General features: G+C 38.8%; 1 protein-coding gene across 2 annotated transcripts in view; it reads right to left on the reverse strand.

The window, feature by feature from the left end:
- Positions 1 to 18,610, reverse strand: part of CTDSPL2 (CTD small phosphatase like 2) — a 111,815-nt gene that overhangs the window by 54,129 nt on the left and 39,076 nt on the right. For both annotated transcript variants that reach the window (XM_074393691.1, XM_003928922.4), the window contains exon 2: positions 17,724 to 17,933. In XM_074393691.1, the coding sequence (XP_074249792.1) occupies positions 17,724 to 17,909 (186 nt within the window). In that variant the 5' untranslated portion in view covers positions 17,910 to 17,933. The remainder of the gene's footprint in view (positions 1 to 17,723; positions 17,934 to 18,610) is intronic.

The raw sequence follows: 18,610 nt of genomic DNA on the forward strand, positions 1-18,610 counted from the left end.
TATCTTTAAAGACAGGGTCTTGCTCTGTCAACAAGGCTAGAGTGGAGTGGCACAATCTTACCTCACTGAAATCTTTGTCTCCTGGGATCAAATGATCCTCCCACCTCACCCTCTGAAGTAGCTGGGACTCTAGTGTGCAGCATCATGCAATCTCTGTAACTTCATTATGATTTAGTAAATCATTATTTTGCAATTTCTAAATTTTTCTATATAAAGTAATGCATCACGTAGCTGGAATGTTTCGAAAAAAACATCTTTAGCAATTCCATTACTGTACAATCATACAGTGTACTTACACAAATCAAGATGATATTGCCTACTGTACACCTAGGCTACATGGTATAAGCCTACTGCTCCTAGGCAACCCACCTGTTCAGCATGCTACTGTACCGAATACCAAACACTGTAGGCAATAATAACAAAAGGTTAAGCATTCATGTACCTAAACATAAAAAAAGTACAGTGAAAATATGGTACTATAACCTTATGGGACCATAAGGTGGTCCATGCTGCCCTAAACATCATTATATCATTATGTGGCATATAACACGTGTGTGTGTGTGTGTGTGTGTGTGTGTGTGTGTGTGTGTATTTCATATATATATCATATATAATGTGAAAACACAACAAGAGTATTCTTCTGGTTTTGCTTTGCAATAACATATTTATTTAAAATACATGTTTCTAAATTTTACATAAAAGTTATTTCAGAATTTAGCAATATTTTAATATAAAATTTGTAATTTTTAAATAATAACGAATCATTAAACAGGGAGGTTAGAAGAGTTGTGATTTCAATCCATTGCTGCACTGCTAAAAAAATAAGAAACTCTGGCCAGGTGCAGTGACTCGTGCCTATAATCCCAGCACTTTGGGAGCTGAGGTGGGCAGATCACCTGAGGTGGGGAGATCGAGACCAGCCTGACCAACATGGAGAAACCCCATCTCTACTAAAAAATACAAAATTAGCCAGACATGGTGGCACATGCCTGTAATCCCAGCTACTCGAGAGGCTGAGGCAGGAGAATCACTTGAATCCAGGAGGCAGAGGTTGTGGTGAGCTGAAATCGAGCCATTGCACTCTAGCCTGAGCAACAAGAGCGAAACTCTGACTCGAAAAGAAAAGAGAAAGAAAAAAAAAAGAAAAAAGAAAAGAAAGAAAAGAAAAGAAAAGAAACTGACATATCAGGATTCTCTGACTTACAAAGCAGTAAATCTATTCCAGAGACTCTAATGCAACTGTAAATAAGGAATGAAAACATGGCCAAGCGCAGTGGCTCACGCCTGTAATCCCAGCACTTTGGGAGGCCGAGATGGGCAGATCAGGAGGTGAGGAGATTCAAGACCATCCTGGTTAACACAGTGAAACCCCATCTCTACTAAAAAAAAAAAAAAATTAGCCAGGTGCGGTGGCATGTGCCTACAGCCCCAGCTACAAGGGAGGCTGAGACAGGAGAACCACTTTAATTCAGGAGGCGGAGGTTGCAGTGAGCCAAGATCACGTCATTGCACTCCAGCCTGGGTGATAAGAGTGAGATTCCATCTCAAAAAAAGAAAACAAAAACAAAAACAAAAACAAAAACATGAAAACACAATAAAGATTATCTTTCCTTTGGCTGCATAAAGTTGTCTTATTACATCTTACATAACTGAACATAAATAGATGCAAGATATTTAAATGGTGACAATTTAGTATACTGTCATTTGAGAATAATCAGTTTTTTTTAAAAAGAAATTTAATATTTTAAATATACACAAAATGAGTTCTTTAAAAGCAAAAAATGGTTACAGGTTTTCAAACTAAAAATGGAAAAGTCTCTAAAGAATCTTAAAGAGTAAGTTATCAAACTGCGTTGGTTGAAAGGGTACACAATATCAGAGATAAATCTTTGCATAGTAGATAGTGCTGAAAGTCTGCTGGATAAAGAGTCAATAAAATCAACACGCCTTCCCACTTTCCAATGATAAGGTGAATCACTAATTGAAAGCTTTATCTGCAAACATAAAAAAAGAAGTAATATCTAGTATGTAGACTTGTACTTCTGCCTTATTAATGTGGCCGGACTTCGTATTTTGCCTCCATGTATTTATTTGCCATCAGCACCAACTAATCATCAGAGATTTTTGTTATTGTTAATGCATGGTAACAAACACAGTGGTGAATCCTTTTATTTTTTTTGTCTCTCAGTTCATTCTGGAAAAACTTGTGTTAACATTTGTGCTAGCTATGCAAAAGCAACACTGGTGGATATAGTAACTGGCACTTTAAGATCAATCAAGGCACTGAAACCCAATAGTCATTGTATTCTTTTTTCTTTTGCGATGCAGTCTCACTCTGTCGCTCAGGTCAAAGTGTAGTGGCACGATCTCGGTTCACTGCAACCTCCACCTCCGGGGTTCAAGAAATTCTCCTGCCTCAGCTTCCTTAGTAGCTGGAACGACAGGTGTGTGCCACCACGTCTGACTAATTTTTGTATTTTTTTGTAGAGACGGAATATCACTATGTTCATCAGGCTAGTCTCAAACTCTTGACCTCAGGTGATCCACCCTCCTCAACCTCCCAAAGTGCTGGGATCACAGGCACGAGACACCGGGCCTGGCCCACTGTATTCTTCATTGCCATACTTAGCAAGTAGGGGAGCCAGTCCCTCTCAAAAAAGATCTTTCTTTTTTAAGCCGACTTTCACTTGTTCGCCCAGGCTGGAGTGCAGTGGCACCATCTCCGTTCACTGCAACCTCCACCTCCTGGGTTCAAGCAGTTCTCCCACCTCAGCCTCCAGAGTAGCGGGACTACAGGCGTGTACCACCATGTCGGCTAATTTTTGTATTTTAGTAGAGATGGGGTTTCACCACATTGCCCAAAATGGTCTTGAATTCCTGAGCTCAGGCAATCCGCCCTCTGCCCTTCTCAGCCTCCCAAAATGCTAAGATTACAGGCATGAGCCACTGAACCCAGCCTCAAGAAAGTTCTTGATGAAGCCGTAAAATTGTAAAATCTCGGCCGTTATATATGAATCTTAACATTCTGTGGGCGGTGGCTCACTCCTATAATCCCAGCACTTTGGGAGGCCAAGACAGGTAGACTGCCTGAGCCCAGGAGTTGGAGACCAGCCTGGGCAACATGGTGAAACCCCATCTCCTCCAAAAATATAAAAATTAGCCAGGTGTGGTGATACAAACCTGTAGTCCCAGCTAGCTGAGGTGAGAGGATCACCTGAACCTGGTAAATGGAAGTTAAAACAATGCAAGTTAAAAACAGTAAGATACTTCACCCCTGTAAAAAGGCTAAAGATTGACAATATTGAATTCTGGTAAGAATGTGAGCAAAGGGAATGTATGACGGTACAAACATTTTATGAAACAGCTGGGCAGTTTCTCAAAAGTTAAACAGTTTCTTCAACAAATGGTGTTTGGTACAATCAGAAGGGCAAAATAAGACGGGGGGGGAAAAAACAGAAAAAAAGAGACAAATGGTGTATGGACTTAATGAAAATAAACATCCACGAGAACGAAGGCTCTTCATACCATCTATAAAAATTAATTCAATGTATCAAAGAGCTAAAAGTATAAGAAAATCTAGGGATAAATCTTTGTCACCTTAATTTTGCTAACAGTTTCTGAGATATGACACCAAAAGCACAAGCAACAAAATAAAAAAAAAATAAATTGGACTTCACCAAAATTTTAAAATTCTGTGTTTCAGAAGCACTTCACAAAAAAGGAGAAAGTATTTGCCTATATCTGAAAACGGACCTGTATTTAGATTATATCAAGAACTCTAGGCTAGGTGTGATGGTTCACACCTATAATCTCAGCACTTTGGGAGGTCAAGGTGGGACAATCTCTTGGGCAACATGTTGAAACCCTTTCTTACCAAACAATACAAAAATTAGGCCTGGCATGGTGGCTCAAGCTTGTAATTCCAGCACTTTGGAAGGTCAAGGCAGGCAGATCACCTGAGGTCAGGAGATTGAGACTAACCTGGGCAACGCGGTGAAACCCTGTCACCACGAAAAATATAAAAATTAGTCAGGCATGGTAGCACATGCCTTTAACCCCAGGTACTCGGGGGGCTGAAGCAGGAGAATCGTTTGAACACAGGAAGTAGAAGTTGCAGTGAGCCGAGATTGTACCACTGTACTCCGGCCTGGCAACAAATTGAGACTTCATCACCAAAACGGGGGGGCGGAATTAGCTGGGCGTAGTGGCACATGCCTACTCAGAAGGATGAGGTGGGAGGATCACTTGAGCCCAGGAAGCAGAGGTTGCAATGAGTGAAGATCACGCCAAAAACAAAACAAAACAAAACACCTCTTACAATTCAATAACAAAAGTAATCCAATCACAAAAGGAGACATTTTCCTAAAGAAGACACGTAATGGCCAACAAGCACATAAAAAAGATGCTCAATACCATCAGTCATTAAGAAAATGCAAATCAAAACCACAACATACCACTTCGCACTAACCAGAATGGCTACATAAAAAAGGCAATTACAAGTGTTGATTGTCCTCAAGACAACTGGAATCCTCATATTCTGCTAGTGGGACTATAAAATGGTGCAACCACTTTGGAAAAGTCTGGCGGTTTCTTAAAAAGCTAAACACAAAGTTGTCATATAACCCAGCAATTCAAGCTCCTACCCAAGACAATAAAAAAAAAAGAGGTCCATATAAAAATGTACATATGAATGTTCACAGCATTTTTCACATAGCCAAAATATCAAAACAACCCAAATATTCATTAATTGGTGGTATATCCACACAACAGCATATTACTTGGCAATAAAAAGGAAATAAATACTGATATAATTCATGCCACAACATGGATGTACTTTGTTTTTTCTTTTATTTTTTATTTTTATTCGATGGCCCAGGACACAGCCCCAGGAGATCCCAAGAACATGCACCATGGATGCACTTTGAAAACATGCTAAGTCAAAGAAGCCAGACTTAACAGACTACATAACAGACTTGATTTCATTTACATTCAATGTCCAAATACAGTGAAATCCATATAGTGAGGAAGCAGACAAGTGACTGCTTAGGGCCAGAGAGGAAAGGGTAATTTAGGAGCTAGAGATCTCTTTTGAGGGCGATGAAAATATTTTAAAATTGAGGCAATGTTTGCACAATTTTGTGCATGTCCTAAAAGCTACTGAATTTATACTTTAAATGGATGAATTTTAATATACAACATAGCACCTGTGCCTAGACTTAACTATATTGTATTATATAGTTAAAGTTTGCCTGTAATCCAAGCACTTTGGAGGCCAAGGAGGGCGGATCACCTGAGGTCGGGAGTTCAAGACCAGCCTGACCAACATGGTGAAACCACGTCTTAAAAAAAAAAAAAAAAAAAAAAAAAAAAAGTTAAAGTTTTCTAAGACAGTAGATCATCACAATAAAGGGGCAGGGGAAACTATGCGAGGTGACAGATAACGTTTATGGCCTTAATGATGGTGATGGTTTCACAGGAATATACTTATCCCCAAACTGATTTAGCTGTATACATTAAGCAAGTACAGCTTTTTGGTCCGGGTGTGGTGGCTCACACCTGTAATCTCAGCACTCTGGGAGGCCGAGGCAGGTGGATCAAGAAGTCAGCAGTTCGAGACCAGCCTGGCCAACATGGTGAAACCCTGTCTCTACTAAAAATACAAAAAGTAGCTGGGCATGGTAGTGGCAGGAGCCTGTAATCCCAGCTACTCAGGAGGCTGAGGCAGAAGAATCACTTGAATTTGGGAGGCAGAGGTTGCAGTGCCACTGCACTCGAGCCTGAGAGAAAAGACCATGACTCCATCTCAAAAAAAAAAAAAAAGTAGAGATTTTTATATCAAATAATAATTTAAAAAGCTTCTACACTACAATTTTGTGGTATATAAATTATACCTCAATAAAGCTGCTACAAAGAAGTTAAGCATACATTTTATGATCCAATAATATAAATCTTATTTATCCAAATATTCCTAACAACCTTATTTGTAATAGCCAAAAAAACAGAAAAAACTTCAACAGTCAAACTAATTGTGGTAGACTCACACATAATACTACTGGGGGAAGGGAGGAGAAGGAATAAATTACAGATACATATGGTAACAAAGAATCCAAAAACTTTATGCTGTGTGGTGGGGGGTGGGGGGGGAAGCAAGATACACTGATCGTAATCCTATGAAACTCCATAATGACAGAAAGATCAGTGCTTATCTCAGATGATGTTGGGCATAAAATAAGAGTAGTTTTTGGTCATATGCATCGATCTGCCAGGATTCAAGAAAACATACACTTTGAACAGGTATATTTTATTGTGTGTCAGGTTGATTTTTTTGAAAAGTAAATATAGGAGATAAATATAATTCTAAAAAATAGCTAGTTCACCAAAACGAGAGGAAAAGAACAGAGAAACAAGTAACAGATAGGACAAATCCAGAATACATAGTAAGACAAAAGACTTTAAACTCAAACATATTAATAATTACATTAAATATAAATAGACAATATATACTAATGTAGGCCAAGCGCAGTGGCTCATGCCTGTAATCCGAGCACTTTGGGAGGCCAAGGCAGGCGGATCACCTGAGGCCAGGAGTTCAAGACCTGTCTGGCAAACATGGTGAATGATGCCTCCACTAAAAATATAAAAATTAGCTGGGTGTGGTGGTAGGCGCCTATAATACCAGCTACTTGGGAGGCTGAGGTAGGAGAACTGCTTGAATCCAGGAGGCAGAGGTTGCAGTGAGCTGAAAGTGCACCACTGCACTCCAACCAGGGCGACAGAGCGAAACTGTTTCCAAAAAAAAAAAATAATAATAATAATAATAATAGTCAATGTAAATACATATACACAGGTTTTATAAAAGCTGGAAAAACATGTATCATGCAAATACTAAGTAAGACAACTATGTGGCTATGTCAATATTAAAATAAACTTCAAGACAATATTACTAGAGATAATGAGAGATATATCATAATATTAACAAGAACAACTCATACAATTAGAAATACATGAAGCTTCAACATACATAAAACAAATATTGACAGAAAAGTGAAGCAGACAAATGCACAAAAATAGGTGGAGATTTTAACATCCCTCTCTTAATAACTGATAAAATAATTGCATTTTAAAAAAAGATAGCTCTGACTATACAGTCACCATTCTTTTGTTTCTTTACTTCTTTAATAAATTTGCTTTCAAAGATACAGAAAATCAGATTATCAACCAACTGGATCAAACTGATAATTTATAGAATACTGCACTGAACAACTCCAAAATACACATTTCCAAATATACATAGAACATTCAACAAGACAGACTACATGCTAGTAAGTATCAAAATATACCAAATAAATCAAATCATACAGAATATATTCTTGAAACAAAATGAATAATCCATGGGTCAAAGAATAAATCACAAGAAAAATAAAGTAATAAAAAATAATGAATCAAAATGTATGGCATATTGGGAAAGGAGTACTTTAAAATTCATACCCTCAAATATCTATATTAGAAAAAAAGAAAAGTGTAAAATTAATGAACTAGCCAAGGAACTGGCAAATTATAGCCACAGGCAAAATTCAGCACACTGACTGTTTCGTATGGGCAGGAAAGTAAAAATGGTTTTTGTATTTTTAAATAATTGGAGGAAAATACATCAAAAGAACAATAATATGTCATGCCACATGGAAATGATATGAAATCCAAATACAGTAGTTCCCACTTACGCTCACATGATAACTTTCAAAACCCTCCAGTGGTTGCCTGAAACCACGGATAGTATCGAACCCTATACATACTGTTTTTTCCTCCATATATACACACCTATGATAAAACCTGAATTATAAATTAAGACACAGTAAGAGATTACTAGTATAATAGAACAATTATCAGCATCATTAGTCTTGCAATCTGGGGCCATTATTAAGTAAAATAAGGACTATTTGAATACAAACAGAGTGAAACCTAGACAGCTGATCTCATAAACAAGAAAGCTACTAAGTGACTAATAGGAGTACAGCATATACATATGGATACCTGGGCAAAGGGATGATTCATGTCCCAGTTGGGATGAAGCAGGATGATGAAAGATTTTACCATACTACTCAAAAAGGTGTCTAATTTAAAACTTATCAACTGTTTATTTCTGAAATTTTCCATTTAATATTTTCAGACCCTGGCAACCACAGGTAGGGGGAGCTACTGTACCAGTGTCCAAAGCTATGCTCATTAATTTATGTAGCTTGTCTCAACTGGCAGTTGAATAGTAGCTTCAACAGAGACAATGTCGCCCACCAAGTCTAAAGTATTTCTTACCTAAAGTATTTACAGAAAATTTTATTCATACCTGATTTAAGCTCTTACTTCTAAAAGCTACAAAAGTAAATCAAACTGAACAGAAAATATTGAAAATAGAGAAAATCAATTAAACAGCATAAACAGATGAAAAGTTACTATCAAAAATCCCTTTGAACGAACAATGAAATTGATAAACTCAAGCAAGACTCATCAAAATAAAGATTAATAATAAATTATCTACATCAAGAATGAAAAGAGGGACATCATTACAAAACATATAGACAGTATTAAATTAATATAGAGCTGGGTGTGGTGGCTCATGCTTATAATCCCAGCACTTTGGGAGGCTGAGGTAGGCTGATATCTGAGGTCGAGTTCAAGATCAGCCTTACCAACATGGAGAAACCTTGTCTCTACTAAAAATACCAAATTAGCCGGGCATGGTGGTACACACCTGCAATCTCAGCTACTTGGGAGACTGAGGCAGGAGAATTGCTTGGAGGAAGAGGTTGTGGTGAGCTGAGATCGTGCCACTGTACTCCAGTCTGGGCAACAAGAGCAAAACTCCATTTAAAAAAAAAAAAAAAAAAAACATATATATACATGTATTTTTTGAAATATGTATGTACTGGCAAAATATGACATCAAATACATCTTAACAACTTAAATTCCTTGAAAACATGTATGACTGAAACGGAAACAAGAAAGAGAAAAGCTAAAAATCTCATCTATATTAGAGAAATAAAATTACAGTTAAAAAAAAACAAAACTCACAAAGAAAATTCCAGTCACATTTTAGAAACCCCACTCCAGAACTCACCAATGAATTCTGCTAAATACTGAAGAATGAAATAATACCAATCAAACACAAGCTCTTTCAGAAGAGGAACAGTCCTCAACTTGTTTTATGGCACCAGCTTAATCTTAACCCCCAAATTTAAAAACATTATAAAATCAAGACAAAACAATGGAATGAAGTTCCCCATGAATACAGACATAAAAATTCTTAAAAACACAAAAATCAACTCCACGTTATTATTTTCCATTCAAAAAAAATTTACGTACTATTCTACATTAAAAGAATAAGAGAAGCCTGGCACAGTGGCTCATGCTTGTAAGCTTAGCACTTGGGGAGGCAGAGATGCGTGGAACACTTGAGGTCAGGAGTTCAAGACCAACATAGTGAAACCCCATCTCTACTAAAAATACAAAAAATAAGCTGGGCACAAGGTCATGTGCCTATAATCTCAGTTACTTGAGAGGCTAAGGCAGGAGAATCATTTGAACCCAGGAGACACAGGTTGTGGTGAGACTGCAACACTGCACTCCAGCCTGGGCAACAGAGCAAGACTTCATCTCAATCAATCAGAAAAGAGTAAGAGAAATTTGAAGAAGCAGAAAAGCCTTTGACAAAACTCAACAACATAATAAAACTTTTTACAAACAGCAATAGAAGAGAACTTCCTCAAACTAATAAAAGATAATTAAGAAAAACATCTAGTTAACATCATACCTAATGGTAAAACAATTCTCTTCCCCTAAGGACAAGGCAAGGGTGTTGGCTCTCACCGCTGCTACTGGACATGGTACTACAGATCCTAACCAATGTAATAAGTAAAGAAAAAAATAAGTCCCAGTGATGAGAAAGAGTAAGCAAAACTCTCATTATTTGGCATATGACATGATTATATATGTATAAAACAAACAAGATAGAACCCTAGTTCCTTTAGTGGAGAACAGTAGTTAGAAACCAAGATATGGATGCTATATGCACACACTTCAGCAGATGCAGCAAGGAAACATCATGTGCCACACAATGTTTTGGTCAACAGCAGACCACATACAGGCCAGTGGTCTCATGAGATTATAACACTGTATTTTTACTGTACCTTTTCTATGTTTAGCTAAGCTGAGATACATAAATACTTACCATTGTGTTACAAGTGCCTATGATACACAGTACAGTCACATGCTATAAAGGTTTGTAGCCTAGGAGCAAAACGCTATACCACATAGCCTAGATATGTACTCGGATATACCATCTAGATTCACAAAAGTACACTATGATGTTCACATGATGACAAAATTGCCAACTAATGCATTTCCAATTGACAAGTGACACATGACTGAATATAAGCGCGCGCGTGTGTGTGTGTGTGTGTGTGTGTGTGTGTGTGTGTTGGGAAGGAAGAGAGAATGAATGAATACAAATGAATTTTAAATTGTCATTTCTCAATAAATTCAACCAGTGAGTCTGACCTGAATTTTTTTATTCTATATGAAGTGGAAATTACTTCAATTAATCCACTTGTTAAAGAATACATCTAAAGAGACTTAATTAGGGAGGGCACAGAGGCTCAAACCTGTAATCCTACTTAGGGGATGCTGAGGTGGGTCAATCACTTGAGGTCAAGAGTTCAAGACCAGCCTGGCCAACATAGTGAAATCCCGTCTTTACTAAAAATAGAAAAAATTAGCTGGACATGATAGCACACACCTGTAATTCCAGTTACTCAGGAGGCTGGGGCAGGCAAATTGCTTAAAATCAGCAGGTAGAGGTTGCAATGAGCCAAGATTGCACCACTGCACTCCAGCCTGGGTGACAGAGTGAGTCTCCAACAGGAAAAAAAAAAAAAAAAAAAAAAAAAGAGAGAGAGAGAGAGAAAAAGAGAAAGAGAGAGAGAGAAAGAGAGAGAGGGAGAGAGAGAGGGAAAGTAGAGTTTAACTTTAGTAAGAGGAAAATTCCCAAATGAAAGTTTGGCAAATCAGAGTTAAGGAGAACAAAGTTCTTTATTTAATCATGTTTTTCAAACTAAGAAATGCAATCCATTGGCTGGGCGCAGTGGCTCATGCCTGTAATCCCACGCAGCACTTTGGGAGGCCGAGGTGGGCAGATCACCTGAGGTCAGGAGTTCGAGACTAGCCAGGCCAACAAGGTGAAACCTCAACTCTATTAAAAATGCAAAAATTAGCTAGGCATGGTGGCAAGTGCCTGTAATCTTGGGAGGCTACTTGGGAGGCTGAGGTAGGAGAATCGCTTGAACCCAGGAGGTGCAGGCTGCAGTAAGCTGAGATCGCAACATTGCACTCCAGCCTGGAGGACAAGAGCAAGACTTTGTCTAAAAAAACAAAAACAAAAACAAAAAAAAAAAGAAAAGCAACCCATCAATGGGTTATCAGATCAATTTAAATTAATACAATCATACAACCACCGTTAGAAGAAGAAACAACAAAACAGAAAAGAAAAATCAGAGCATATCACATATATAAGGGTGATTTTTATTTCACATGCAAGTATTAACCTGTGTTTCTTTTTGTAGACCAGTTAAAAGGTCAAAAAACAATGATTTAAGAGATAATATTTCAGTATTTGATTAAAGTTACATTCATATGGAAATTTATCATCCTTAACTATCACAACATTCAGTTAAGAATAGGAGAAAATGTCATTTCGTTATGAGGAAAACTTCAGAAATGCCCTACTTGGAAAAATATAGAGAGATTCGTGGTACAAAACGAAGTATGTTAGTGTGAGGCCTTCAATTACATATTAGAAATCTCACTGTGCTAAAAAGCTGAAAAACTGCACATGAACAGTTCCTGAATAATCTTCCTGATAATTTCATAGATCTGAAGTCTCTGAATCACAAAATCTGTATTTGAAAGTGACCAAAGATTTCATTCACAATGAACTGTGTCACCCCAAAGTTTATGTTGAAGCCCTAACCTGAATACTTCAGAATGTGGCCATATTTGAAGATAGGGCCTTTTAAAAAGTAATTAAGTTAAAAGGGTTTTTTTGGGCAGGTTCGGTGGCTCATGTCTGTAATCCCAGCACTTTCGGAAGCTGAGGCGAGCAGATCACTTAAGGTCAGGAGTTCAAGACCAGCCTGGGAAACATGGTGAAACGCCACCTCTACTAAAAATAGAAAAAGTAGCCGGGTATAGTGACATACGCCTGAATTTTAGCTCTCCAGGAGGCTGAGGCACAAGAATCACTTGAACCAGGAGATTGGAGGCTGCAATGGGTTGAGATGGTACCACTTCATCCAACCTGGGTGACAGAGGGAGACTCTGACACACATACACACACACACACACACACACACACACGGGAGGGAGATTTCGTTCTTTTTTTTTTTTTTGAGACGAAGGTTCGCTCTTGTTACCCAGGCTGGAGTGCAATGGCGCGATCTCGGCTCACCGCAACCTCCGCCTCCTGGGTTCAGGCAATTCTCCTGCCTCAGTCTCCTGAGCTCAGATTACAGGCATCTGCCACCATACCCAGCTACTTTTTTGTATTTTTAGTAGAGACGGGGTTTCACCATGTTGACCAGGATGGTCTCGATCTCTTGACCTCGTGATCCACCCGCCTTGGCCTCCCAAAGTGCTGGGATTACAGGCTTGAGCTACCGCGCCCGGCCGAGATTTCTTTCTTTAGGTGGCTCTCTAAAGAAGTATCAACAGTGTCCGTAAAGATGTAGACACAGACCATACACAGATAGAAGACTGACCATGTGAGGGGTTTGAGGGCACAGTGAGGGGCAACCATCTATATGTCAAGAAGAGAGATCTAAGAAGGAACCATATTGGCCAACATCTTGATCTTGGGCTTCTAGATAGCACCCAGCCACTTTGACAGAGAATAATAAAGGAGAAAGAATGCAGGTATCAGTGAAATATATCTGGGTCTAAATCCTAGCAGTGTCACTTACTGGAGATGCAGTAGTATACAGTGGTTAGAAGTACAGGCTCTGGAGCCACGTAAACTGGGCTCTAGTGTTGACACTTAAAGCTAAGCAACCTGCCGGGCGCGGTGGCTCAAGCCTGTAATCCCAGCACTTTGGGAGGCCGAGGCGGGTGGATCACGAGGTCAAGAGATCGAGACCATCCTGGTCAACATGGTGAAACCCCGTCTCTACTAAAAAAGTGCAAAAAATTAGCTGGGCATGGTGGCACGTGCCTGTAATCCCAGCTACTCAGGAGGCTGAGGCAGAAGAATTGCCTGAACCCAGGAGGCGGAGGTTGCGGTGAGCCGAGATCGCGCCATTGCACTCCAGCCTGGGTAACAAGAGCGAAACTCCGTCTCAAAAAAAAAAAAAAAAAAAAAAAAAAAGCTAAGCAACCTTACACAAGTTATTTACCCTACCTGTGCCTCTGTTTCCTCATTGGTAATATATAAGTAACACCTATCTCATACAGTTTGTAAGGCTTAAATTATTACACTTTAAACACTGAGGACAGTGCCTGGCAAATAGTAACTGCTCAATGACTATAAGAAGGGGCTGTCACAGGCATGGTGGTGCTACTTAGAAAGCTACTTAGAAAGCTGAGACACAAAAATCACTTAAACCAGGGGGCGGAGGTTGCAGTGAGCCAAGATCCTGCCACTGCACTCCAGCATGGGCAACGAGAGTGAAACTCCGTCTCAAAACCAAAAACCAAAAACAACAAAAAGACAAAGTAAGGGCTGAGGTATTGATATTCACTATTTTTTAACCTGGGTAGGTTATTACTACTATTATTGTTTCTTTGTTACTGCTACTACTGATACTGCAAGTTACCTAAATTCACTAAGTCTCAGTTGTTTTCATCTATAAAGTATCAAAAGATGGTTAATATTCAATGTTTTAGCTGTGAATTCCTACCCAAATTTTGAAAAAGACAATGACACTGTATTTAAGATGAATACATAAGCAAGCATTGCCTAGATACTCAACACAATTTTAGAATATGTGATTAAGAAGATGGTTTATGACATCGTAGATAAGAAAGCAACAATAATTAGAAGCCAGTATATGCTCATTAAGACTAATACATGATATACTAACCTTATTATTTACTCCTAACATAGGGTCAGTTGTTTCAGAAAAGACAGCTGTGATTTCACTCTGATCTTAGTAAAGTATTCAAATATCAATTTCAATAACCATCTTATAGAATGTGATTGTTAGTCTGAGTTAAATTTCAGCAAAATTAAGTGAATTTGTAGCTGTATGAAAAACCTAACCCAAAAATCTTAATTAATGAATAAGACAACCAGGTACAGTGACTCATGTCTGTAATCCCAGCACTTTGGGAGGCCAAGGTGGGCAGATCCATCACTTGAGGTAGGAGTTTGAGACACCCTGGTCAACATGCCGAAACCTCATCTCTACTAAAGATACAAAAAACAGCCAGGCATGGTGGAAGGCGCCAGTAGTCCCAGCTCCGGACTCAGGAGGCTGAGGCAGGAAAATAACCAGCCTGGGCAAGATGGTGAAGTCCCACCTCTACTAAAAGTTACAAGTAGGCAGGGCGTGGTGGCTCACGCCTGTAATCCCAGCACTTTGGGAGGCTGAGGAGGGTGGATCACCAGGTCAACAGATTGAGACCATCCTGGTCAACGTGGTAAAACCCCGTCTCTACTAAAAATACAAAAAATTAGCTGGGCATGGTGGCACGTGCCTGTAATCCCAGCTACTGAGGAGGCTGAGGCAGGAGAATTGCTTGAACCCAGGAGGCGGAGGTTGCAGTGAGCCGAGATAGTGCCATTGCACTCCAGCCTGGGTAACAACAGCGAAATTCCGTCTCAAAAAAAAAAAAAAAAGTTACAGGTAATTAGCCAGACATAGTGGCACAAGCCTGTGGTCCCAGATACTTGGGAGACTGAAGTGGGAGCATCACCTGACCCAGGAAGTCAAGGCTGCAGTGAACTGTGACTGCACAACTGCACAATAGCCTGGATGGGAGTGAAAAAAACAATTCACTGTCAAAAGAAGTATGCTGATCCTTGAACAACCTGAGTTTGAATTGTATTGGCACATTAATACACAAATTTTCTGCCACCTCTGCGACACAAAGACTCCCTCTTCTTCCTCAGCTCGGAAGATAATGAGGATGAAGACATTTTCTCTTCCTTACAATTTTCTTAATAACATTTTCTTTTTTTCTAGCTTATTTTATTGTAAGACTACAGCATAAAGCCAGGTGAAATGGCTCACGCCTTTAAGACCAACACTTTGGCAGGCCAAGGTGGGATGACTGCTTTCACGTCAGGACCAGCCTTGGCAACATAAATGAGACCTCATCTCTTAACAAAAAGGAGAAAAATAGCTGGGCATGGTGGTACATGCCTGTAGTCCTAGCTACTCAGTGGGTTGAGATGGGAGGATCACCTGAGCTCAGGAGTTCAAGGCTTCACTGAGCTATCATAGTATTACTGCACTCCAGCCTGGGCAGTAGAGTAAGATCCTGCCCAAAAAAACACAATACAGAATACATATTAACATATAAAATATGTATTGACTGTTTACATTATTGGTAAGGCTCTGGTCAACAGTAGGTTATTAGTGTTAAGTTTTTGGAGAGTCAAAAGTTGTATGTGGACTTTCAACTACACTGGGGAGTCACTATCCCTAAACCGCACATTGTTCAAGGGTCAACTACATGAATAGAATTCTGAAGAAATAACAAAAACCTATCTTCACTTCTGGTTTTTATCCTTTTTTTTTTTTTTTTTTTTTTTGAGGCAGAGTCTCACTCTGTCGCCCAGGCTGGAGTGCAATGGCGCAGTCTCAGCTCAATGCAACCTCTGCCTCCTGGATTCAAGTGATTCTCCTCCTCAGCCTCCCGAGTTGCTAAGATTACAGGCACCTGCCACCATGCCTGGCTAATTTTTTGTATTTTTAATAGAGACAGGGTTTCACCATGCTGGCCTGGCTGGTCTCGAACTCCTGACCTTGTGCTCTAACCACCTCGGCCTCTCAAAGTGGTGGGATTACAGGCGTGAGCCACTGTGCCGAGCTTCTATTTCATGAAGAACAGATAAAGGTGATCAAGCTGATGATAAATATCATATAACATCATATAAGATAAACTAGAAATAGCTGCCCTAGATAATGACTGAGCGTTTGTACTTGCACATATAAGGGAACACAGTATCTATTTCCAACTGAAAAAATACAAAAAATAACATGAGAAAGCAAAAAGATGAGGAGGCACTTTATGACAACGAGAGCTCCTCAGAAGAATGAAGTAAAGATACATAGCAAGGTTCCTATCAACAGAGGCTGATGACAACCCATTAGGAATTCATAGATAGAAATTCAGGTTCATGAAAGATTTCATCTTTGTTTTATGATAATACTAGAATATTTTTTCAGTTTATATAAATCCAGAAACTTTTTAAAATTTCTAATTACTTAAAATTAACATAAAAGCATAGTATTAGAAACAAACAAAAACACAAAACAAAACCACCAAAACAAAAATTAAAACCCTGTGCAAACAATGAATACTTCCAAATCTTGCCCAGTGACTCACAGTAATTAGGCTTTGTTAATTCTATTACAACAAAACCTATTCCTACGAACAAATCAATCAGTAATTTACTTTTCTGCTTAACAAAGTAATAAACTTCCATTATAATGAAAAATTTACCATATAAATAATTATTCTAAGAAAACACAAAAATAGTAGTCATTAAAAAATCCACACACAATGAATAATACACTGATAGAGGGCATTAAGGTTGATCAAATTGCTTCTCTATCTGTTGTACCATCTAATCTGAAAACAACTCTTGAGACACATGAAGCAGTTGGTATCAGTGCCATTTTACTATCTTCCTGAGGCTCAGAGGGATAAATGATTCTCTCTTTGGGTCACCTCAAGTTGGTCTAAAATATGAATCTAGAGTATATGACACCTGGTCAATGTCCATTCTTTCTTTTAGTAATGTTGTTTTAACGAAGCAGTAATTTTCATCATACAAATGTTAGAACCGATCATAAAAATGTTAGAATAGATGAGAAACATCACCTCCCTACACAGTGAATAATATTAACAAAAAACCTTAACTTTTCTTTGAAACAAAATGAAAGTAAAAGATACAACTCAAGTAAAAGAACAAGGAAAAATTTATTTTGCTTCCCTTAATGCTACGTTGAAAAAGCAGAAGGCTAAGTGGATTAGTTCAGTGGAATAAATAATTTTCTTCTTAAATTGCCATTGAATATTCCGAATGTGAAACTCTTAGAAGTAAAATTAACACCAAAATTTTTTGGTGCATTATCAGATTGCTCATCTACACATGCTTAGAGAAAATTTCATAATTTTTACTTTTTTTTGTTTTGGAGACAGAGTCTCCCACTGAAGCCAGGCTGAAGCGCAGTGGTACAATCTTGGCTCACTGAAATCTGGGTTCAAGTGATTCTCCTGCCTCAGCCTCCTGAGTAGCGGGGATTACCAGCACATGCCACCACCTCCACCTAATTTTCGTATTTTTAGTAGAGGCGGGGTTTCACCATGTTGGCAAGATGGTCTCAGTCTCTTGAACCTCGTGATCCACCTGTCTCAGCGTCCCAAAGTGCTGGGATTACAGGCGTGAGCCACCGTGTCCAGCTAATTTTCACTTTCAATGATATGACAGGATGTGATAAAATCATTACCTTAGGTGTGCTTCCTTTAATAAATTTTTTAATTGAAGATAACAAGCCGGTTTCATTCTTCGGTGGTTTTTCTCCTCCTGAAGGCAGGCTATCATCAACCTCTGAATATTTCCTCTTTGCTCTGGCAGTGCGTTGTGTTTGGATTTGATTTGACTGCTGAGAAGCTTTCCGTGTTCTCAGCCTCATCTTTTATGGGTGCCACATGTAAAACTGTAAGAGAAAAATAGTAAATGTAATAAAACATTAAAGGTTATTAAATTCAACCTATTGTACCCAAAAATGCTCAGCTTATATAATAAAGATATCTTGGCTAAAAAAACAAAAGTCGGCCGGGCGCGGTGGCTCAAGCCTGTAATCCCAACCCTTTGGGAGGCTGAGGCGGGTGGATCACGAGGTCAAGAGATCGAGACCATCCTGGTCAACATAGTGAAACTCCGTCTCTACTAAAAACACAAAAAATTAGCTGGGCTTGGTGGCGCATGCCTGTAATCTCAGCTACTCAGGAGGCTAAGGCAGGAGAATTGCCTGAACCCAGGAGGCGGAGGTTGCAGTGAGCCGAGATCGCGCCATTGCACTCCAGCCTGGGTAACAAGAGCGAAACTCCGTCCGTCTCAAAAAAAAAAAAAAAAAAAAGTCCTAGAATCTACCAGACTGTAGTAAGAAAATAACATTTTAAGTAAAAGGCATTATATATATTTTATTTATATTATTCCAAGTAACCCTCCCAACAACCTCTGAAATACTGTAATATACATATCATATGATTTAAAGTAAGGATAACACCAAAGAGTGTGCATGTTCTTTCCATAATACTATACTGCCTGCCAACATTACTATTTGTTTAATCATTCATTCAACAAATATTTATTCCATACTTTGTCACATTC

This window comes from Saimiri boliviensis, chromosome 2, assembly GCF_048565385.1.
Source record: "Saimiri boliviensis isolate mSaiBol1 chromosome 2, mSaiBol1.pri, whole genome shotgun sequence".
In the NCBI taxonomy this organism is placed as follows: Eukaryota; Metazoa; Chordata; class Mammalia; order Primates; family Cebidae; genus Saimiri; species Saimiri boliviensis.